General features: G+C 47.6%; 1 protein-coding gene across 1 annotated transcript in view; it reads left to right on the top strand.

Moving 5' to 3' along the window:
* Positions 1-25,177, top strand: part of LOC149325953 (cGMP-dependent protein kinase, isozyme 1-like) — a 387,178-nt gene that overhangs the window by 275,183 nt on the left and 86,818 nt on the right. The window contains exons 4-6 of the mRNA XM_089562935.1: positions 694-807; positions 5,052-5,157; positions 15,033-15,096. Coding sequence (XP_089419061.1) covers positions 694-807; positions 5,052-5,157; positions 15,033-15,096 — 284 coding nt within the window. The remainder of the gene's footprint in view (positions 1-693; positions 808-5,051; positions 5,158-15,032; positions 15,097-25,177) is intronic.

Raw genomic sequence — 25,177 nt, forward strand, 5'->3', positions numbered from 1 at the left:
CCCGCCGCGGTGGCTCAGTGGTAAGGCGCCCGTCTACCGAGCCGGAGTACCCGGGTTCGAACCCGGCCGCAGCGGCCGCGTTTCGATGGAGGCGGAACACAAGAGGCGCCCGTGTGCTGTGCGATGTCAGTGCACGTTAAAGATCCCCAGGTGGTCGAAATTATTCCGGAGACCTCCACTAGGCACCTCTTTCTCTCTTTCTTCTTTCACTCCCACATTCCTCCCTTCTCTTACGGCGCGGTTCAGGTGTCCGGCGATATATGTGACAGAGTTACTGCGGCATTTCCTTTCCTCAAAAACCAAATTACCAATTTTTAGCTAAAGCCAGGGATTCAGGGGTGTGAGCAATGATTAAGAAAAAAAGGCAGCATTATTGCGTACCTTCGGGCGCTACCGCTTTGTTTCTAACTGCTCTTTTCAGGTCGTTAATTTGTATTTCAAGCGTATTTTTTGGAGAGCGAATTATAATTCAAAGGTATAATGTATTTCCTTGCATTACATTTTCCATTTTAGTTAAGTACGAAATGTGAACCAGGATGTGATGTTTTATTTTTGCCAACTTGCTCTCTGCTGTTGTAGATGCGGCGATTGGGTTAATCAGTACCATACGTCTAAAATAAATGCGAATTATATCATGGGAAGAAGGCTGATTGATTGACTGATTAATTGATTGATTCTTTTGATCACTCTCAGAGGGCGAGCTGGAGGTGGAGAAGGACGACCAAGTGCTGGGCCGCATGGGACCCGGAAAGGCTTTCGGAGAGCTGGCCATACTGTACAACTGCACCCGCACGGCTAGCGTCAAAGGTACGCTCTTTCTGTGCTTCGCTTATAGGAATGCGTGATAATGCAGTGAAAAGAAATGTTCGTGTGAAAAAACAGCCATGTCGAAAAAAAAACGAGAGTTACGACTGCCGTTACAAGCAAAAGCAATTTAATAGGGCTTAATCTAAGAAGTAGGGAAATTAAAACTGAAGGCGCAGCGCACGAAGGACAGGACTAAGGCAGAGACAAACACATCGCTGACTTGCGACTAAAAGGCTTTATTGCTCGCACGCAATAAATAGGCGAAAAAGGACAACAGTCAACAGATACAGCAGCATCACTGATGATTGTCAAAAAAGACAACAAACAAAAGCACACAATCGCACCCTACACTAGCGTACTTAACTGTTAAGATAGTCAATTTCTTTTTGTGTTAGCGTGACGGATGGCTTGCTGACGCAATTGTTAAGACCCCGGTGAATTAAAAGAGCTTCAACGATTTCCCGCGTACATTGTCTTTATGTTTATACAGTGTTGCAGTACGGCTGAAAAAAGGGGTGCATTTACAAGAAAGTGAATGTAGAGCCAAATTGCTTTTTTTTTTTGGGGGGGGGGGGGGGGGTTTAGGGAGCGTTTATGCTCACTTAGGCGATCATTGAGGTAGCGCCCTGTTTGACCAATATAACACCGCCCACAGGATAGCTCTATCTTATACACAACATTTTTACGGCATTGCACATATGGTGATTCGTGATATTTTTCACATTCTGCAGGTGGAGGTCCTTCACGGTTGACGGTCTTACACAAGCGCTGCAGCTTGTTAGGGGCAGAAAAGAGGACTCTGACCCCGGCTTTCCGGCAATTCTTTTCAGGCTATGTGACACCTTGTGCACATAAAGTATCACCGCGAAGTTTCGGTTTTCTGCAAGAAGGGAACTCGTTGTTTTTGTCCTGAATTCGGCAAGAATCTTCTCCGGTACAGCGCGCAGGATGTGGTCTGGAAAGCCGGCCTTTTTCAGCCTCATGATCTGGCATCTGAAGCTAGATTGCATTTGATGAGAACATGACCTGGAAATAGCATTTTTAGGGCTGCTGTCACGACGCCTCGTTTCACTATTTTGGAATGAGAGGATGAGTATGATAAAATCCCTTTTTGTGCACGGGGTACGCAACGCCAGCATACCCCTTCGTCCCACATCACTATCTGTAGGTCTAGAAAGCGAATGCCGTCATGATCCGGAACTTCCATCGTTAGTTGAAATTGTCTTAGATTAGACCTGAATAAAGTGAGTATAGCACTGGCTTGCTTTTGCAACGCTGTGGCCACTTCTTAATCGGAAAATCACTGGAAAGTCATCAACGTATCGGGACACACGTACCACTGAAGATCCAAGTAAGGCTTGGTGTAACTTTTGGTCCAAGGAAGCTAGTAGACAATCACTGAGGAACGGAGCGAGGCCCGAGATTATACGCACGCCCTCCTTCTGGATAAAGTAGCTGCCGTTGAATGACACGACCGTCGAGCGCAGATATAGATCTAGTAGATCAACGAGGCTGGCAACGTGAATTCCGCAGTGGTTTTGAAATTTGGTAGCACCGTACAAGTCAGTTGCTCGACCCACGGCGCGGTGGGCGCTGTCTTCAGGGAGGGAATAGAACATGTCCTTGATGTCAACAGACAAGGCGCTGACATTTTTAAAGGTTTCTCCTTAAAAAAGTTCAGACACAGCGGCTGGGCGGCGCACAAGGAAAGGGTCACTGACGGTTAGTTCCGAAAAACAGTTTTTTAAGTAGAACCCGAGGGCAAGTTGCCAAGTGCCCTTTTCGGTTACAATGACACGGAAAGAACGTTCCTTCTTGTGGGTTTATGCTGAGAAGAAGCATTGCAAGCTAAAGCTGGTGCTTTTCTTTACACTGGTCGCCAGCTTGTCCAAGCCAAGCCTTTCACATCTGAGGAGTGGTTCCTCGTTTGCCTTATTCGGATGGAATTTTTTTAGAAGAAGAAAATTTTCACTTATGGCATTTCGAGCTTTCTTGTGGTAAACATCCGACGGAAGAACGGCAAACCCACCTTCTTTGACTAGCTTGAGCTTTGACTAGGACTAGCTTGAGATCGGCGTTTTTGAGAGATGCAAATTTCAAAACCACTGCGGAATGGACGTTGCCAGCCTCCTTGATCTACTAGATCTATATCTGCGCTCGACGGTCGTGTCATTCAACGGCAGCTACTTTATCCAGAAGGAGGGCGTGCGTATAGGCTCGGGAGTCGCTCCGTTCCTCATTACTGTCTACTAGCTTCCTTGGACCAAAAGTTACACCAAGCCTTACTTGCGTCTTCAGTGGTACGTGTGTTCCGATGACTTTCCGGTGATTTTCCGATTAAGAAGTGGCCACAGCGTTGCAAAGCAATCTAGTGATATACTCACTTTATTCAGGTCTAATCTAAGACCATTTCAACTAACGATGGAAGTTCCGGATCATGACAGCATTCGCTTTCTAGACCAACAGATAATGATGTGCGACGAAGGGGTATGCTGGCGCTACGCACCGCGAGCACGAAAAGGGATCTTATCATACTCATCCTCTCATTCAAAAATAATGAAACGAGGCGTCGTGGCAGCAGCCCTAAAAAATGCCATTTCCAGGATATGTTCTCATCAAATGCAGTCTAGCTTCAGATGCCAGATCATGAGCGCTGAAAAAGGCCGGCTTTCCAGACCACATCCTGCGCGCTGTAGCGGTGAAGATTCGTGCCGAATTCAGGACAAAAACAACGAGTTCCCTTCTTTAAGAAAATCGAAACTTCGCGGTGATACCTTATGTGCACAAGGTGTCACATAGCCTGAAAACAATTGCCGGAAAAGCCGGGGTCTGAGTCCTCTTTTCTGCCTCTAACAAGCTCCAGCGCTTGTGTAAGACCGTCAACCGTGAAGGACCTCCACCTGCCGAATGTGAAAAACATCACGAATCACCACATGCGCAGTGCTATAAAAATGTTGTGTATTTCACTGTCAAGATGGAAAACCAACTCGCCCACTCAATTCCATTATTCAGTTATAAAATAGAGCTATCCTGTGGGCGCTGTTATATTGGTCAAACAGAGCGCTGTCTCAATGATCGCCTAAGTGAGCATAAACGCTCCCTAAAACCACCCCCCAAAAGCAATTTGGCTCTACATTGGGTTTGTTCTAAATGCACCCCTTTTTTCAGCCGTACTACAATACTGTATAAACATAAGGACCAACGTACGCGGGAAATCGTTGAAGCTCCTTTAATTCACCGGTGTCTTAACAATTGCGTCATCAAGCCTTCCCTCACGCTAACACAAAAAGAAATTGCCTGTCTTAACAGTTAAATACGCCAGTGTAGGATGCGATTTTGTGCTTTTGTTTGTTGTGTTTTTTTACAATCATCACTGATGCTGCTGTATCTGTTGATTGTGCTCCTTTTTCGCCTATTTATTGCGTGCGAGCAATAAAGCCTTTAGTCGCAAATCAGCGCTGTGTTTGTCTCTGCCTTAGTCCTGTCCTTCGTGCGCTGTGTCTTCTGTTTTAACAATGTACCGACTAGCCCAAACAAATACTTTAATGGAAATTAAACTAACGTTTAAAGTTCTTGACACAGAAAACTGAAAAAAAAAAGATTACTATCGTATCCTCAATCACATGCACTTCCATATCATGGTCGTGCGTAGGAAATGTGCCCCGCAGAAGTGTGTAAGGCTAAGATGTGACCGCCCACACAGAAATACTTGTAGACTGTCCACACACAGGACCTGGAAGGTTATCTTGAAGTGTGACATTACTTTCGCATAGTCCAGTACACACTAACAGGAGTCAGCCGTGTGATGAGCTCACCTCCGTACTAGGTCATCCTCAGTCCCCTCTTAAAAGAGGTCGCCCGAGAGCAACTAAGTGCTAGATAGAAGTACAGTCGTTGGCGCATATGTCTGTAGCGCTGGAGAGGTATGCCGTGAGAAAAATAGTAAAGTGGGCGTGATTTCCCCGTTAGGAATAGTCTCTCTGGGGCTGTTAAGCCCGTACGCGCTTAAACATTATCGCTTCGCCTCCATCGCAGAGCACTGCTCTAGCGCTGTGGAGTCTGCGCAGCACAACTTGCCTGTCATCCTGGAGCATGAGCAAATTTCTGGCAGTAGACTACTGAATGTCGTGGAATGATCCTGCGCCGTTCTTTGCCTCCCTAACCGCATATTCTGAGTTTGAGCATGATATCGGCCAGCTGATGGGTTTGCCGCGGTGGGAGATGTCTCTTTCTCTCTCTCGCAGCGGTGACGAAGGCCAAAGTGTGGGTGCTGGACCGACGCGTCTTCCAGGCGATCATGATGAAAACCGGACTCCAGAGGCAGGAAGAGAACATCCAGTTCCTCAGAAGGTCTCTAACATTTATTTCCTGCTCAAAACTTTTACGAATACTCCTTCCTTTCAACGCCATTCGTGGTTAATTTTCTATCACCCTCCTAAGAGGAAAATGATTCTTAGCGGCTATTATAAGTTCACATTTGTTATCTCGGCGAGCGGCTCGTCCTTGTCCCTGAGAATCCTAATTTGTTACCTGAAGCCGTGTACAGGTGCGGCCAAAATTTTACGGAGCACGTTTCTGCGTTTGATGTTTTCTCATACGCGAGGGCAGCAGTCAGATTGCACACATATGGTTAAAGCACTTCCTAGTTTCGGCAGGTAAGGCGTGACAACAGTTTAATGTGATTTATTTTCGTTCACTTAATATCTAGCCGATGGTTGTAGTCTGAAAGATTTTCATTCTGTGGAGTGACTAGCTCCTAGACATGTTTCCCAGCTTATCTGCGCGCAAGCGCTCTCTCGCGCTGGGCTGGGCCCACTAGGTTAGTGCAGCGTTCTTTTCCTGGCGCTGAAAAGGCCGCCTTGTTCTGCGTTCGCCTTGCGACAGATGGAGAATTTCTCCACAGGTGTCCGTCATAACTTTGATGACACGGTACACCAAAGCGATTGAGTAGACTACATTCGGAGAAAGTCAGGGCATCGGTGAACTTTGTTTCCAGGCTGAAGGAGCGGACAGATTGTTGTGTCATGTCTGCCGATTAGAGTTTCTTTTTAACCAGTGAATGGTCATTTAAAGTTAATACTTCCCAATTTTTTGCTCACTCCTCAGGTAATAATACGAGACAAAGGCACGTTTTCACAATAACCCCTGTGAACGCGCGAAATGACTGTTTTAAATATTCTTTTTTTCCGAGGACAGTTGCAGACTGGAATAACCTAAATAAGGAGATTGTTACCCAGAATACTTTACTCATGTTTGAAAAATGTCTGGAAATGTTACCAATTTCAGTGGTTGTATTCGATGTATACTCACACTGCTATGATATTTTACTAGATCGTACTATCTATAAATTTCCTTAGGAACTAGGATTGAGCACTGTTAACCACTTGCACAGATAAGGAGCTTAGCAACACAGCCGGCTTTAGTCCGGCCTTGCTGCCTACAGATTTCGGGACCTAGACTGACCGCAGTATTTCGAAGCAGTGACGCACATTAGCAAGTAGTCAGGATGAATAGCAAAAATTGTTCTGTGTGAAGAAAACCCTACACGTTTCTCATTAGTGTTGTCATGCTGAGCTGGTTTCTTCGCGGCAGCGCGCAGTAGACGCTCACGTGTAGCTTTGGAAAGGAAGTGCACGAAAGATATTTTCTTTATTCTCGGTCACCGAAGGTGCTGGGACGATGAGGACTAGCGAAGAGCATTTCTACATTATTCCTGGAGTGTTCAACGATTTATTTCCCACAACATGTCTGGACCTGTAAAGCTATTCGCTCTAAAGCGAATGCATGCCGCCGGTACGTGCACGCTTCCCTTAAAAAGTAACCAGCACGTAGCACAGCTTCTTTGAGCTTTTCTTGCCTGATGTGCAGCAACATCCGGCGTGAGATAAGCTAATATGACAAACGCGACTTGAAATAAACCTGGCACGCCTGCCTGAATGCTGAGAAATAGGGTTATTGGGACTGGCGAGCAGTGATCCGCTTATCATATGCGATGCGAGCGCTTGCCACGCGAGCGGAAAGGCGGCGGGGAAGCGATGCGCACTCAGGCTGCTGTCCACCTTCATTTCCCACAGACGCCACTGTGGCACGCTCTGTAGCTCCCCGAATGCTACAGGAAACAAAGCGAAGCCGCGGCCCGCTTAAGAGCGAAGGCCGCGGCTGTTTTTTTGGTTGTCATGAAATAAAAATATTAAGGGAATGTGATCACGCTCGAGGCTTTCTTAAAATGTTTCTATCGTATGTCTAGTTCGCTGAATACAAATTACGTTGGCCAAGTTTTTTTAAACGCTGCTGACACTTAAATGCACTACCTCTGCGAGACTAAACTCGCTGGGTAGCGCAGCAACCAATGCTCCTTGGACACAGGGATTCTATTACCACCCCCTTCTCGACTGCATCCGCTCAGCAAGCCTTTACCCATCAGTATACGTAAATTCCCTTTTGGCCTTTTGGCAATGATTAAGGCTAAAAAAAAAATGAATGACAATCTCCTTGCAAAGCACGTCTTTAATAAGCATAAGTTTTCATCGCAAATGAACATAGAGGAGAAATTTTCGTTTTTGGTGAAGCCAACATGTTTGTGTCGAGAAATTCAACCCTGGTGGGCAGAATTAAGTTTAGTAATGGCTCGCGTTTTGCCCATATATTCTAGCAATGCGCTTGATCAAAGTTACGCGCAACCGCACGGCATCGTAGAAAATCCGTGGGGATGATGCGCGGAAGGGAACACAACAAAACTCACAGAAATCGAGAACAGCAGCGACAAGTAGAGAGGAGGGTACACCACCTCGGAAGTCAATCATGAATGTTGCGTATTTCCCGCGGTAGAAAACTTGTTTTTTTCACCACACGAACCTGGTTTTCAAGTGTTGCTAAGCGTAACGAGGAAAGTGGTTCCTACTACGCCGCTTTCATTTAACATCTTTTCTCACACACGCCCCATCTATTCGACCCTTTTATCTCCCGGAGTGGAAAGACTCACAGACGACGGAGAACAAAAAAAGAGATGGCATTAAGTCGTACCTCTTTTCTTGCTTGGTGTTCTGTGCGCTTTTCAACGACTTTAGCATACGTTGTGCCGTGTTTTGCTACCGTCACTGCACTCTAAACAGAAAAGAAGTGAGTAAAAAGGGAGCAAGGTCTCCTCTGGTGCACGCCCTTTTATAAAGGAGATTGCGCCACAGGACAGCTTACTCCCATTTTACACCCATATAGGCGTTTTCGTGTTAAGAGCTCGCGCTCAAAGTTTAAGGGAGTGAGCGCAGCACTGGACGGAATAGAAACCACAGCTTAAGAGCGTGCGGCCAAAGTTTAAGAGACTGAACACTGTACCGGACGGAATAGCAACGACAGCACAGAGTAAAGAAAACTGCGAAGCTCTCCGACTGCGCACCCATACACCCTTGTTTCCCTTCAAGCGTTCCTGCGCTCGGACGAGTCCCCGTGAACCAGCAGCCAGCTCCGTAAGTTTCACGCTTTTGGAGCGAATCTTGGCACGCCGAGCTCAAGTGCTTTGGCAGTATTCACTGCCGCTCAGCAAACCGCGTGCAGCCGCGCACCGCAAGGGCGAGGCGGCCCGTTATTCTCGAGGGAAACGCGCCGTGGCCAAACATCTGGCGACGCGGTACATGCGCGTGTTCTCCGCAGCGAGGCTTCTTGCTCGACGAGTTTTACCAAGCCGGCCTCGCAGTCGCTCTTTCAGGCTATATATAAATGTAGGCAGGCTCCGTAGTTGAGAACTTCCTATCACGTGGCGCGCCAAGATGGGGCGGAAGTTGGGATTGTTTTCCTTGCTTTCAGTAAATGCTCCATGGCGTGCGTTTGCGCCCACCGCAGCCCCCGACCACTCTTCTTCTGGAACTAGCGCGAAAATACAATGGATAGCGCAAGGTGGTCCTCCCAGCGCAGTGCTTTATCCCTGATACGATGTCAAGAAGCCGCTTTCTTTTTATACTTTTCGTCCCTTTGAGTCAACTTCGAACGCCCCCAACATAGACAACGCCACGTGCCACTCAGCTGAAGCCCCCGAATTCATGAAAGCACACTTCTCAATTTCCTCTTCATCATGGATACGCTGTGGCCCTGACCAATATGCAGCACGAAGCTAGAAATCAGCGGCTACCTTTCTGCAACCATTACACCATCATCAAGTGCGTTCTTTCTTACACCAAACAGTGGACGGCATGCGTCACTTGCTGACCATCAGCCTGGACGTCACCTAATAAAAAAGAATTATTTGGGAACGAAATTTATATTATACATCCACTTTTACGTTAATACATTAATTAACCGCGACAAATATGCAGGTTTCATTGCCAATGCGCCCTATAAGGCTTTCTTTAAAAAAAGCTGCAGTTGTGGCCTAACACTAGATCGTTACATCCCACTGAGGAGGCTTTGATAGAATAATTTGGGTATGCTACAGGACACCAGTATAAGAAATGAACTCGTGCCTTATCTATGAGTACAGAAAACTTGCAAAGAAATAAAAACTACGGTGTAAGCAGCTCTGTGAGGCAGTGATGAGCAGGGAGGTGCCTAGAAAACGTTCTGACTAAAATACCACTGGTGAAAAGAGGCATCGTATGCCCTCTAGTATAAAAAGAAGGATGGATAGCTGGGCGAGTTTGTAATAATACATCGTGGGAGGGAACAGCGCGAACAAGACGACAGACAAAGCAAGAGGACACAAAGGCGAGCGCTGACTCGAAACTGAATTTTTTATTGTAAAAAGAAAACATATATACATCATAATCACTTGAACAAACAGAGCAACGATCATTGGTCTAGTGGAATCAAGATCACCAATCGCACGATATGCCACGTGGTGAACTCCGAACAAAGGCACCCCTGAGAACCAAAATGAGACAAGTCAGGAATTATCTAGCAACGATACTTCTTTGTTAACTAATGCCTAAGAAGGCTGGCTGATACACTGTGATTCTTTCTTCCTTATGAAGTAAGCTTCCATAATCTCCATGGTCAACTTATCCCGGTGTCTAAACAAAATTTTAGTTTTTGTGACCAAAGGGTGGCACTTTTTCTGTTTCTTTTTATCATTTGCCTTCCCACAATCGCGGCAGTGATCTTTAAGATGAGAGTATCTGGTGTCTAATAGTGAGTTAAGATGTTCCCTCAAGCGAACGTTAATACAGCGGCCTGTCTGACCAATGTAGACTTTTTTGCACGAGAGTGGCAGTTCATAGACTACAGAGCATGCGCATTCCACCAACGGTGACCTGTGAGTAACAGGGCATTTGAACGGACTAACTCCTAATACATTTTCACTACGGTTCCTAACGGCCCGGAAAAGCCCGCTCAACATACAAGGTGCCGAAAAAAACAACTTCGACTTCAAACCTACCAGCTACATTTTTCAGATTATGGACTACTTTGTGAATGTAGGGGATGACCGCCCTTTTCTTACATGCCTTGTCCCTCTTTGACTTGACGAAATCCGTCCTCACCAGCCGCACCAACTTTTCGCACGTTGCCGAAATAACCAGATCAGGGTACCCTGCGGTTTTCAGCCTGCTGACCTGTAACAATACACTCTCTTCGATCCGGTGAAAACAAGAATTCTGCAAGCTCGAGCGGAGGGCAGACACAGCTATTCCATTTTTTACATTTTTTTAATGTCCGGAAGAATAGTGCAAAACCTGATTCTTGGATCTTGGAGAGTAAAGCCAACAAACATTGTCGTTCTTGAAAAACAACTTAATACTAAGAAACTGGAGAGAATCCTTCAAGGGCACTTCAGAGGTAAACGACAGACCATCTGCACACTCCCGAAACAACTTCAAAATGTCTATCATCGTCCTATTGAAATAAAAAATTCAGTTTCGAGTCAGCACTCGTCTATGTGTCCTCATGCTTCGTCTGTCGTCTTGTTCGCGCTGTTCCCTCCCACGATCTAGTATAGAAAGCCCAAAATACCCCAGGTCTACGCATTTGTTTATATATATCAGGTACCCTAACAATCCTTTCGGGCATTATACATGGTGCGCATTAAAATAAAACACCAAATATATAATACAGCAGTAAGGAAAAACGAAGGAGTCTACCTTGTAAATGATTAATTACGTAGTGACAACGTTAACGAAGCGCAATAGCCACAAATATGCCAAATTTATTTAATGCAGAAAGAAAGGTTGCAAGCACAGGAGGAGTGAAAGAATTGGAAGCACTGCACAGATATAAAATACAAGTACTTTGAAAGCATGTAAAATGCTAGCATATGAAACTATTAAGCTAGGGATCTAAGAGAAAGGACGTTACATTTGAAATGTGATTTAAAATAACGGATTGTTGGGCGAGTTGGTGCGTGATGCAACAGAACAGCGGCGCAACTTAGGCAGCAGAAGAAAGAACATGACACGTGCGCACACTACCAACTCTTTATTCGACGGGAAAATGGCATGTTTATAACAGCGAACTCAGAAACGTGACACATCGCATGATTGTTTCGAACACAACCAGCAAAGTTCAGGCTTGCAGACCCATGAATAACGCTTCTAATCGCTTGCGTGAAAAGCATTGCTGTCGTTGTCTTAACAATAAGAAGATAATTTAGCCTCTTGTCACGGCTTTTGCTAAGAATCGGTATTTCGGTATTATAAATATCTGTATTCCCTGTGAAATAAACAGCTCGGGGTGTGCACATGGGCCGTGTTCTTTCTTGTGCTGCCTTAGTTGCACCGCTGTTGTGTTCCCGAAATGAGATGCGTAATGTAAATCTGCGGTCAAGAGTTTATGGAATGTGATATGAGCGAAGACATTTATTCTCGTTGCCGCTTTTGCGCACAGCCTCAAAACTCTTAGCACACCAATTGCAGAGTGCGCCATTAGACCTGCAGCAATATGTCTTAAGTTTGTATACCCTCAGGATGATGGGTTCACACGCAATAGTTACGTGTCCAGGAATCTGGGGCATTGGCAGCTTACGGCAGCTTTCGGTCGCTTGCTCTGGTCGGCATCACATTTCGAAGAGCGGCCTTTGTTGAAATAGTTGTTTTCGAGACACACTATTCTACACGCTCAGTACCTACAAAATGTGATAAAGCGTCCAATAGCGCTTTTTGGAGGGCTAGTTGGTGCATGAAGTCAAGTGAAGAAAGCAGCGCCAAAGAAAAAGACGTCACACGACATCACAGGCGCTGATCTAAAAACTGAGGTTTATTATTAGACAACTGGGGTTTATAGGTCACGCAATACAGAAACAAAAGTGCGCCAATCGGGCTACTATCAGCCGATAAAGAGCTCGAAGGGTAACTTTAACGGGTTAGATGGCGCATCAAAACGAAGTTAGAAACTACGAGCGAAGATAAAACTTACATTCATAGCAAAAAAAAAGAGCGAGAAACAAGAAACAATTTAAAGAAGCAAACACAGTTCTGCCGCAAGCTGAACCTGGTCCAGAACATGCAATCAGGCTGCGCTCAAAAGCATAAGAAACCTTTTGTCCCATGTAAGACTGGGGTCGTAGACAAGATCCCCTTTCGTGTGGCAGATGCTGCGTGGGACAGACCGGCCGATGCATAAACGACCGGTAGTTTGATCAGAAGGGTCACCTCCGTACTGAAACCGGGACTAGTATGGCAGTGCATTGTGCGTCTTGCGATGACTGAATTTGAACCTTGGACCAGTGCAACATAATCAGAAGTTACAAAGAAGAGCGCACATGTAAATAGATACGAGGCGCTGTGCATTCACATCGGTCAAGATTGTGCAAGCATCCCGTCAATCACAGTGCACAATGAAGAACTTGCCTATCTGGACGACCACTTTCGCCCATTTTGCTGCTTCAATCCTTCATTCCCTTCCGTCACCATTACTGTACAGCATGATGCACCATTTTTTCTTGTTTCTAATTTTTTTATCGATGAATGTCATTTTTATCTTCACTGACAGTTTCTAACTTCGTTTTCATAAGCCATCTGACACGTTAAAGTTACCCTTCATGCTCTTCATCAGCTGATCGTAGCCCGACTGGCCACTTTTTTTTGTGTTGTGTGACCAATAAACCCTTCTTTTCTAACTATAAACCTCAGTTCTTAGTTCAGCGCCTCTGTTCTAGCGTCGCGTCCTACTCTTTTGCGCTCTTTCCTTCAGTGGGCGGCAAAGCATATCACGTTCTCGTTTCAGGCGCATATTGACATAAAACACTGCGTTCCTTTAGGAGTAAATAAAAATTTAATCACACTCTGCTATGTGGTCAAGAAATCTTCCGCATTAAGTTGAGGTAATTAAGATTAGTTACCCTCAAAAGCTGTTTGATACAGGGTACACTGCATCCCGAGGGAACTTCGACGAAATTTCATTACATCAATTTGCACAATATTTGGAAGTGTTGCACCGCTGACATACAGCTGTGTTGGGTTAGTGAATGTGCGCGACCACAATCACATTAAGTTCCTTGAAAATATCTCAGGAGGAGTTCATACATGAACAACAACATTTTGCGGTCATCTTGTACCTAAACGGAGCTTTTTAAAGAGCTTATATTCGGTTCCTACGACACCCATATGGCCGGAGTAACTACGCAAGAAGGGGGCTAGTTGACTGCTTGTTGTGCAAAGATCTACGCTGTGCTGGTTACTAGGAGACGAAAATATACACGAAGGAATGATTAGAAAGACGAATCGTGCAGTCACAAATTATTTCAGTGCTCGAAAAAAAGCTTGTTTTTATACAGAAACCTTGATATGAAAGCGAGTTATGTTACAAAATGTGCCAAAGACACTACAAGCAAGAAGAACGAACTTGCACCCTCTTCTTGTAATAAGCACGGTATGTCCCGTCATTCCAATTCATTTAGCAAAATATCAGTGAATTCAGTGCTGACCAAGTATTTTTCCGCCAGTCCTAATGTCGTATACATCGATGAGTTACCTTTTGACACTTTGTTTGAGCTGGTATGGTGGTGTCGCTATCCCTATTCATGGAAAGGTGAAAACTGAAACGGTGTTGTTTGTCTGGATTTGCTTAAAATAAGAGCCAATAACAATCCACGCCATAAAATATCTTAGGCGGTTGTTGAAAAGAGGTTGAGTTCACCTTGGTTTGAAGACTGTCCCGATTACCCAGAAATGGAAAGGAGAAGGCTCAAGAGAAGAGTAGGAAAGGAAGAGAAAATAGCTGAAGGAAAAATCTCGCGTTCGGCGTTTCGCCGTTCCTGAAAGGCGAGGAGCCTCGACCTAGTACAACCTACGATAACACCTTTGCATTCCAGAGGTGAGCTTCGGCTCACTACATGCCAAAACTAGTTTTTTATTGTTCGTTCTGAAGCTAGCTTTGCCGCATTTCTACAGTCTTAGCAGGAGCAGTCTGCTCATAGGCAGCAATAGGCAGCAGGAAGACTGAAACAAAGTTTCGATTACCATGAACCACCTCTCCCCGCCTTCGAATTTGGGCACCTCATGACTGCGCCTGTCTGGGGCTCCAGCACTGCAATTGCGTCCGTAGTTTCTTGTGTATCCACATTCGCAACGCCGACATTATAAGTGGCAAACTAGACTTCTCTGTAGACGATACAGCTAATTGCAGACATCTTGTGAATGGATTCTCACAATCAACGGGAAAAAATGACCTTCTTGAGTCGTTGAAACAGTGCATTGCGTGTCTCGGCGACAGCTGAAGAAAAACACAGGCTTTAAAGTACCACCACACTGTCCATTCCCTGCCAATGACGGCGCTTACTGTTTTGCAACATTGGGTGTGGTAGGCATGTTTTTTCGAAGCCTTCCGAAGCAGAGAATGGGAACGCCGCATTATGTAATTAATCTAAACGACAGCGCTCCTGATCGCCGCCAGGTGGATTGAGCTGACGATGTCCTGGAGTCCTGGGCATGTACACGTAGACGCAATATGGGGAGGAACATGAGGGCGCGTGGCCGTCGCGCTTCGCAAAGCGCTGCCGCCGAGATCCTAATAGAATGGGCGGCACCAGGCGCATGCGAGCTGAGAGCAGCCAGCCTTGCGGACTGAGCATGCGTATTTGCCGCTGATCCTCGCCGGCTGTCTGCAGCAGGCCTTCGTGAAGGGCGGCAGCCATGCGCTTCCGTGTTTCCTCTCATCCTGCTTCTACGTGTACATTCTTGCGATTGAAGGACGCAATATGTTCCCGCAGTGTATTGGGCTCCGTTTCTGAACACGCCTGCGCGCTATGCTCTTTCACTCTCACAACAGCGCATCCCACTCAATCTTTTTCCAACTGTCCTTTGCAGCGTCCCTCTGCTGCAGACGCTTTCCAACGAGATCCTGGCGAAGATGTCGGACGTTCTTGAAGTGGTATGTCACGCCCTTTTGCTCCTTTTCTCGTAATCACCAGAAGCATTGAGAGGGAGCCGGTGCATTGAAATAAATGCTTGTAGGCAATAGGCTCTATGCAGTTGTTGCGTACGGAAACATGGCTGGGAGTTGAGAAACTGACTTCCGCCACCCCTGCGCTTGGCTTAGGTTGAAACTTAATGCAGATAAGATAAGAGGGAGACAAAGGGGTGAAATTCGCATTCTCAGTGCCCCGCTGAACTCAATACCATGGACGAGCCCACAGCCATTCCGTGCTTATGACGAGTTCAGCTTGTGGGTTTTCTGGCACTCTGTCTCTGTAAGGTGAGTGTGGTAAAAAAAAAAGAATTCGACAATTAACCTTCGCCTTGAAAAGTGTGACGCGATAGCTCAATGGGTCCTGGCCGCGGCTTATCTTACCCACGCAGGTGCAGGCACTCTGTCCATGGTATCGAGAAACCACACGACCGGTTTAACCAAGCATTATGAAGGTGGCTGCGTGGCCTGCGGTCAGCATGTCTGACACTTAACCTATGGGTCTTGGGTTCGATTCCCCACAGATTGTTTCAGATTTTGTTTTTTAGCACAATTCATTTCCTTTTCAACGCAGTTCATTGCTTACACGACCTAATGACATTTAAGTCACGTTCCGACCTTGTGCGCCCAACAAAGAACGCCACCGCAGTTTCTGCAGAAAGATATCTTTAAATGCGTGACTTTGAAACGCCCGTGTCCTGTAAGCTGTCAACGCGCGTTAATATATCCCAGGTGGTATAAATGTATAAACAACGTTCCAGTGCGCCGCTCGTCTTAGCCCATGTATCACTTCGGGGCGTTAAATCTCACAATCAGGACTAGAGCACTTAAACTCGTACGTGATTTCTCGAAGACAAAAATTTGGCGATATGGTAAAAGTTCATACTTAAATGGCACAAAAAACGCGCACAAAGAATGAGGGAAGGAAAACACGGCATTGTGTATTGAGTACCACGACGAAGTTCGTGCTCTGCCGACACTGACATCTACGAGTACGGCTAAAAGAATGGGATTACTCCGGTTACTGAGGCTGAAGGCTGTACATAATAAGAGCGCAAAGAACTAGCATCATATTTCTGGAGGATAAAATGATTTACGAGTGAGTTAGAATTCTTACTAAATAATGAGAAAAACGGAGACAAGGAATGAGGCAAGACAAACACTGCGCTTTGTCTCGATTACCACGATGAATTTCTTGCTCTACAGACACTGATTGCTATGAGTAGGGCCACTGTTTTTTTAGTACCACGATAATTTTTTACTACGCATACAATGTGTGGTATGTGCGCGTTTGGAACACTGGGATTACTGAGGGGTAAGGTGCACGTGAAAGTGAGCCCAAACAACTAGCCTGTGCTTCGGGAGGACAAAAATATGGGCGTGTCGGCTGGAATTCATACTTTAACAGCACAAAAAATGGAGAGAAAGAACGAGACAACCAAACGCGCCACTGCTTCCTTAGTGCCACGATGAAGATTTTACTACGCAGAGAATGGCTGGTATGGGCAGTTTGCAACACTGGGATTAATGAGATTGGTGAGGTTGAGGGGCGCACATTAAAATGAGCCCAAAGAACTACCCTGCACTTCTGTAGGATGAAAATCCTTGTGTGTTGGCTAGAATTAATGCTTAAACAGCGCGAAAAATAGAGACAAAGAAAGAGACAAGAGAAACATGTTGCTGTTTCCTTAGTACCACGATCAAGATTTTATTATGGAGACAATGCCGACTCATAAATAATGGGAAAGCCGTTTCGATTCTTCGCTGCAATGTCCGAAGTTTATGAAAAAATGTTAATGAGTGGACTTCATATATTTCGCGCCAGAGTTGCACTTTTGAATTATTTGTTTTGAGCGAGACATGGCTGAGACAAAACGACCCCATCTCCATCTCAAGGTAGAAATTATCCTCTCTCCCACGTGATTCACCGCTAGGGGAGGCGGAGTAGCAATATTTGTCAGAGGTAGCATCCCATTTCAGGTTTTGTCTGCAGCCTCTGTCAGTGACAATGCTATAGAAGCACTCTTTAACAAACTTGCAAGTGGCTTAATAATGGGCATGGTGTATCGCCCCACAAGTTCATCACTGACGTGTTTCACTGAGAAGTTTAAAACATTGCTTGCCCTTTTGTCACGTGGGAAAAAGAGTAGAATGGTTATTGTTGGTGACTTTAATACTGACTTGACCTCAGACGCACAAAATGAATACACACTCCTGTTGCAGTCTTTCCACGTGCATAATTTGATTACTGAACCTACCCGTATTACCACCAACACAAGAACGCTGATTGATCATGCGCTTTGTTACATTGATGACAGTGTTTCTGCTGCTGTATGCTGTGACCCGATTGCCCATATTTGTTGCCGTACAGTCAAGAGATCCCAAAGTGTGGTATCATAACTGCAATAAACAGCGTAAAAAAATAAACCATGCTCTTCTTCGTAGCCTGCGAGAACAAACAGATTTTTCTGCTTTATATGAGAGTAATGTAGACACAGAATTCAACAATTTTAGTAGTGCTCTTCAAAGCATAATAAAAAAAGTACTGAAAGTACAAGTGTAAAAAAATACAAGAAACCTGTTTGCCATGGATGATACGATCCATTCTTGATGACTTAAAGAAAAAAGAGTACTGGTATAAGAAATGGAAACAGAATAAAACTAATGACTACTACCTGAGCCAATTTAAGCGTCTTAGGAATAGCAGAGTATACACAATGAGGAAAAGGAAAAGGAATATTATTCTTTTCTCATCCAGCAAGCAAACGGCAATACAGCAAAAATTGTGGAATGTTGTAAATGATGCTGTCTGCCTTCGCTCCAAGCAGCACGTGCAACCTGATGTGACTGATCAGAATGTAGTGGACAATTTTAACAACTATTTTCTAAATATAGGGACCTCCTTAGCGCAGCAGCTCACCCCCACATCTGACCCTGGTAGTTTGGCCTGCCCAGTTATAAATAGTTTTGTAATGAATGACCTTGAGTAACACGAAATTATACGGGTAGTTGGTACACTTCAAGTAAGCAAAGCCTCAGGGCTGGACGCGATCCCTGTAAAATTATTTAAGGACAACATTGACATATTAGCAGACCACCTATTACACCTATATATGCACTCTATCGAGAGCTCAACATATCCTGCGACCTTAAAAGTCGCTAAAGTCGTACCGATCTATAATGAAGCAGAATGGTCCAATCCAAGCAATTATAGGCTAATTTCAGTCCTCAGTATTATCAATACAGGTTTTGAAAAAAATATTGTCTATACAAATAAAGAAGTTTATCGCAAAATAAAAGATTATATCCCCTAGTCAGCATACGTTTACACAGAATATATCAGCAGGATCCGCCGTTCTTGCGCTAACGCAAACTATAAACAGAGCCCTCCACGACAAAAAGATTGTTATAGTTGTGTACTGTGGGGTTTTAATTGGGGAGGTAAACACGTTCTCCCTGCTTATCCGCGGCTGACACAGTTCAAAACCGCCGGACCCCACCCTGTGGTCACGTACGCTGCCGAGCGCACGCCTACCACGGCGGGCCTTGCTCTGAGGGAACAAAGGTACGACACACTGGCTGACACAAACAAGGCATTTATTGATACAACAATAACGCAAGCTAGCAACAAAATACATTGAGGTATCCAGGACGTCCGTCTAACCAGCACGGTTACGAGCGAATGTTCGTCCACGGTAGGGCAGAGGAAAACTCCGAGGCCGCGCAGGACGAGATGTGGGGTGAACGTTCCCCCCACAAGGGTTCGCGCAAGCCGGCGATGAGCGGAGATGCGCGCGACACGTCCGTGCGCTTTCCCGGGCCCAAGCAGAAGAGGACAATCTCTCCCTCGCGCGCGAGCAGCACACACGTCATCCGTGGCGCTTGTGTCGTTGCGACGCGAACGCCCTCCACTGTTAGTAACAACTAAGGAGGGTGCATTAAGGGGAAGCTAACCACAGTTGAGGGTGCACTGCGGGAAACCGAACCATAGGGGACGAGTGCCTCCCTACATCCCCCCAACCTTAAATAGACCCACGCGCCTGCCAGTTACATGCTATGGAGGAGTCTCCTGGTCTTCATGCACTTGAGACAGGTCGTGCAGCAGAGGTCACGCCGACAGCGTCCACGCAGACTTCCGCGCTAATCCGAAGGCGGCGTGAAGGTCTCCGCTGGGACGACTCGCATGGCCAGCGGACTATGTGTCTGTAGGCCCGCGAAGAGGAGGGCCGGTTGTAAACTGCAGGCCAGGATCCTGAAGTAGTCGCCAGGGTAACAGCAGCCGGAGGTGGCTGCTGTCTGGTCTCGCCACGGCTGCCCCGGATGGATGCGGCGAACAGGATACAGGCCGCTCCGTCGCAGCCGGCGGCAGCGAGACGATGTGCACAGGACAGCAAGCCTGGTTGGCCCCAGTGGATCCGCAAGATTTCCGAAACACAATCCGCATGCCTTTAACGTAGGTCACGGGAGGGGAAACGGCGTCCGCAAGGGTCTCGTGGCTCAATGCTCAACTCGCTAGCAAAACGTGTCGGGCGGCTCTGCAACGCAAAGTTCGAGTGAACAAAGCCCTTTCTTGAGTTGAACGAAACTGCTCAGTTCATGCGAGTTCACAAAATGGGTTGGCAGCAAAGTGTGCCCCCTCTCAAAACCACGGTCCGGTGGTCGCGTCTCTTCCGACATGGCGCGGGCAGCTCTGAAAAGCCTTAGGCCTCACTTCCATTGTCCCAACGACCCTCAACAAAAGAAAGACCCGAAACGGGTTACGTGCACGCAGCCACGAGGAGACATCACCACTCTGTGGGGTGGTTCTACCCCGCTCACTGCACGAAGCAGCTTCTGAGCGGTCGGCGCCCACAGTATCGGACGGTGTCGGAGCGCCCGGTGCCGAGCTGCAATACCAGTGTGCTCGTAGCGGCACCCGTGGCTCTAGGCCACCCGGCTCCCGGAGCCGCGACTCCCAGAGTTGAAACAGAGACAGCGAGAAAATATATACAGAAAACTCGGACCACACGCGGCTTCCATACTCACTCGCTTCGGGCTCGGCAACTCCGCAAGCGCTAGGCCTTGCGCTCCCTCCATGCGGACCACGTGGTTCTCGTTCTGAAGAAACTCCAGAGAAAACGTGACGAAAAACGCGCTGAGCATGTCGAAAAGTTCAAACATGCTGCAGCGCAATACGCCTCGCACTCAAGAAAGCATGCCGCAGGTGCTAGAGATCAAAATTCACACTAGGCCTAGCACTTGTCAAGTCCGGACAAAGAGCGTTCCTCGAACCGAAGAGACAGTTGTCCAATGTGCCAAGAGCAGTCCGCACGTGGTGCTGCCAGATGTGGGGTTTAATTGGGGAGATGAACTCGTTCTGTCCGCTTAACCGCGGCTGACACAGTTCAAAATCGCCGGACCCCACCCCGCGGTCGCGTACGCTACCGAGCGCACGTCGACCACGGCGGGCCTTGCTCTGAGGGAACAAAGGAACGACACACTGGTTGACACAAACAACGCATTTATTGCTACTCCAACAATAACGCCAGCTATTAACAAAATACACTCAGGAATCGAGGACGACCGACTCACCAGTACGGTTACGAGCGAATGTTCGCCCACGGTAGGGCAGAGGAAAACTCCGAGGCCGGGCAGGACGAGATTCGGTGCGAACGTTCCTCCCCACAAGGGTTCGCGCAAGCCGGCGAAGAGCGAAGATGCGCGCGACACGTCCGTGCGCTTTCTCGGAGTAAAGTTCAGGTTCTCTATCGTCCTTCCTCGCACCATAGGTGCCCCGCCAGAGACGGTTTGTTCACTTGAAGACTGCAACGTTATCTTCGCACCAGAGGAGCCGCGTCATAGACGGTCTTACGGTGAGTTGACACGCAGGGATCAAGGGAAACTTATATACAGATATTTACAGGGAAGATTTATATACAGCTATTTACAACATATACAAGTTTAGGCACTCGAGACAAATTAAAGGGCAAAAAGATACAAAACAACAAAAAGTGGAACTGGCTAACACTAGGGGAGGCCCCTACTCGGCACAGCCGAAGATGCATAGCATCTCACCTTTGCTGAGAACCCTTATTCCGGCTCTGGGGCCCGGTTTCAAAGCCCTAAAGGCCCGGCCCACATTTGGTAGCTTCCAATTATGTTGCGCTCTTAACATGATTGGTTGTTCAAGGGCATGGCCAGCCCTCCAGCTTCTATAAGGTGAACCACCCTCTCCATATCAAAATAAAAGCAAAAACAAACACAAACGCATAGTCGTGCCAGCACGTGCGCGAATCGGTACCGCGGGACGGGGGACACCAGTACCTACCGGCGCATTCGCGAGCGGCCGCGTTGCGAGAAAGGAGACGCTTCGTTTTGAGCGCCCCGGCCGCCCCCTCACGCCATTGGCCTCCATTGAAGACGGCAGCGGCGGGTAGCTGAGAAAGGATTTACGGTAGTAATGACCCCGCACGCACTACCGATCCCTTACACGCCGTTTCCAAGATTCTACAAAGGGCCCAAATGGCACTTTCAGGATTACAACAAGAAGGGATCGGTCCAACTCATGAAATCGCCTAGAGGCCGACATACCGCAGCCACACCAGCACTAGCACCAACAAAACCAAAAGCAAAATGCACACGGTAACCAACACAACGTAAGCAAATTGCACACAGTGGCATGTATGCCGTGCTCCGTAACAATGCGTCCATGTACCCAGTTCACTTGCATGCACACCCGCGTCCTGCTCGCGAACAAGCACACACACACACCGACACTCGCAACTGGAGAGTTCAGTAGCACTGATATGGGGTCCAAAAGCGGCCACGTGAGCCTCCTTGGTCGCACCGAGCGTCCCTGTGTGCGTTCGAGCCACCACGCGTCTCAACGCGACGAACGCTTAATGGCCACTATGCTCATTAGGCTGGTGCCACAGCGGGGCAAGAACTCAACAGCTGGTGCCCTCCAGGATCAAACACGTCCCGGCCTTCGATGGGTCCCAATCCCTGACCACACGACGCACCTGGGGGCACGCTCTCTCTGGCGCGCCGGTACGAACCGTGTGCTGCGTAAGGAGCACAGCCCTTGCCCCGTCTAACCATACCAATGCGGCCTGTCTCGCTACTCTTGATTTGGCGACCTGCAGCACGGAACGTAATGTTCCACGTACCGACTTTCAACATAAAAGCCGTGTACCTGCCTCCTGGCACTTCGCCTCGGTTAGAGCTATTTGCCCCGTTCCTGCTCGGGCAAACACTGACGTTGCCGTTCCCTGCTTGATAAGCACTTGCCGGTTTCATGGCATCGTCTGACTCCGAGGCTCCATGAGCTCCCTCGCAGTCACTTGACCCGAGCTTGCCTTGCGGCAAGTCGCCACTCATTTCCGGGTCCTCAAATGACCTGGCCGGACACACACCGGGTGCGTTCGACAACTGCGCGGCGCTCTGCCCGGTCGGCCCAGCAGGCCCACGTTCGCTCTCTGCCTCGTATGAAGGGCTCTTGCCACCAGCAACGCTACGGGGCACTTCATGCCCTATGGCCGACACAGTGTGCGTTTGCAGCAACGCCAGATGTTCACTTGTTACTAGCTCCCTGCCAGAGGTCACATCTTAGTCATAGAGCCTGCAGGAATTCCACCCCTGTACTGTTCGTTATCGGACACATTGGTCTCGATTGGCCCTAGATCATGAGAATTGGGCTGCCTCTGTTCTTTTCTAGCCGCCCGTGCTGGCGGAAAAGCTGCGATATTTCCGCGTCTTTCAGGAATCCTGTTTTCACTTCCTGACCGTTTTGCGGCGTTTCCTAACAAAGATGCGTCCCCGCATACCGGCTGATTGCTTTCAGCCTCCTCATTGCTGTTTCCCTGACCTGTGCATGACAAACATAATCCTTTGTCTACCAGCAAAGGCGGCCTCACAACTCGGGACTCGGAGCAGTTCTCCCTGGCTGATTCACTGGCTCTTCTACTCTCCTTGATCTCAGAGATCTTGAGCTCTACCTGCTGGCGTCTTGCTTCTATTACCTTCAAGACATACTTAACACCCTGAGGTTCTTCCTCGCGAAGCAGCGCCTTTCCGCCATTTACTTTCGCAAGTTGAGCCTGAAGGTCCGCTCAGCGCGCCTTCGCTAACTCAACCTGGTACCTCACATTGAGTGAGGGCCGGCATGGATAACTCGCCATATCGCCGTCTGTACCCCTCAACTGTCCTACCGGCTCGAACACATGCACAGGGACGTGAACAATGCGACGAAGGAAACTCAGTTTCGATGCGTCGATCCGCATTGCCAGCTCCTTGGCGTCGGAGTCGACCGCCACTTTCACCGGACGCTGCGATGAGCTGTCGCACGCCGCTGGTCCTGTGCACGTCGTCGTGACTTGCTGCAACCCGCCGGTGACCGTCGAGTTCTCGACGCGCTGCTTTCCTTCACCGGACGCAGTCTCGCGTCGCTGAACTACTGCCGTGGTCCTTGCCGACGTCTCTCCGCAGGTCCTTTCTCGAACGCTGACCTGTTGCTTTGTCGTCGCCTTTTTCCCTGCCTTCAGTCTTCTTCCTGCGCCGTCTTCCGATGGCCGCAGGATCCTGTCGGCTGCGCCGGTAAAGTTCAGCTTCTCTATCTTCCTTCCTCGCACCATAGGTGCCCCGTCAGAGACGGTCTTACGTTGAGTAGACACGCAGGGATCAAGCGAAACTTAAAGATCTATATACAGATATTTACAGCATATACATGTTTAGGCACTCGAGACAAATTAAACGGCAAAAGGATACAAAACAACAAAAAGGTGGAACTGGCTAACACTAGAGGAGGCCCCTACTCGGCATAGGCGAAGATGCATAGCATCTCACCTTAGCGCAGAACCCTTATTCCGGCTCTGGGGCCCGGTTTTAAAGCCCTAAAGGCCCGGCCCACATGTGGTAGGTTCCAATTATGTTGCGCTCTTAACATGATTGGTTCTTCAAGGGCATGGTCAGCCCTCCAGCTTCTATAAGGTGAACCACCCTCTCCATATCAAAATAAAAGCAAAAACAAGCACAAACGCACAGTCGTGCCAGCACGTGCGCGAATCGGTACCGCGGGGCGGGGGACACCCGTACTTCAGGGCGCATTCGCGAGCGGCCGCGTTCCGAGAAAGGAGACGCTTCGCTTTGAGCGCCCCCGCCGCCCCCTCACGCCGTTGGCGTCCATTGAAGACGGCAGCGGCGGGGTCCTGAGAAAGAATTAGCGGTAGTAATGACCCCGCACGCACTACCGATCCGTTGCACCCGGGTCCAAGCAGAAGAGGACAGTCTCTCCCTCGAGCGCGAGCAGCAAACACGTCATCTGTGGCGCTCGTGTCGCTGTGACGCGAGCGCCCTCCCCTGTTAGTAACAACTAAGGAGGGTGCATTGAGGGGAAGCTAACCACAATTAAGGGTGCATTGTCGGAAAGCGAACCACAGGGGACGAGTACGTCCCCACAGTACTTAGATGTAAAAAAGGCATTTGATACTGTTAATCATGCAATTCTTGTAGATGAACTCTTTAAGTATGGGTTTATAGAGAATATATCAGAACTTTTCGATAGTTATTTTTCAATCCGCATACAGCATGTGGTAATGAATAACGTAGGCGCAGGTCGTGCTAACTGGAGTGCCGCCGGGATCAGTTTTGGGACCAATTTTGTTTTTACTATACGTGAATGATTTTCCAACCATATTAAAATGTTCCCAAGCATTAATGTACACTGATGACACAGCTTTAATGTGTATAGGAGACACGATAAATGAACTAAACAATAAAATAAATGAAGAATTAGAAGTTACCTAACAATAATCTCTCCATCAACATTCAAAAAACTAAGTACGCTGTATTTAGTTCAAGGGGAAAAAAGTTGAACTACAAGGATGTTGCGTTGTATTTAAATAGCGTGCAACTACAAAGAGTAAATAATTTCAAATATCTTAGTGCACATTTTGACTCTGACATGCACTGAAAAAATCAAGTACAACAGGTTTGCACAAAGTTAGCTTATGGATGTCATGTTTTATTCCAAGCGCGAGAATGTTTAGATTTTTCAATCCTCCACATA

This window comes from Amblyomma mixtum, chromosome 10, assembly GCF_055824585.1.
Source record: "Amblyomma mixtum isolate Tamu chromosome 10, ASM5582458v1, whole genome shotgun sequence".
In the NCBI taxonomy this organism is placed as follows: Eukaryota; Metazoa; Arthropoda; class Arachnida; order Ixodida; family Ixodidae; genus Amblyomma; species Amblyomma mixtum.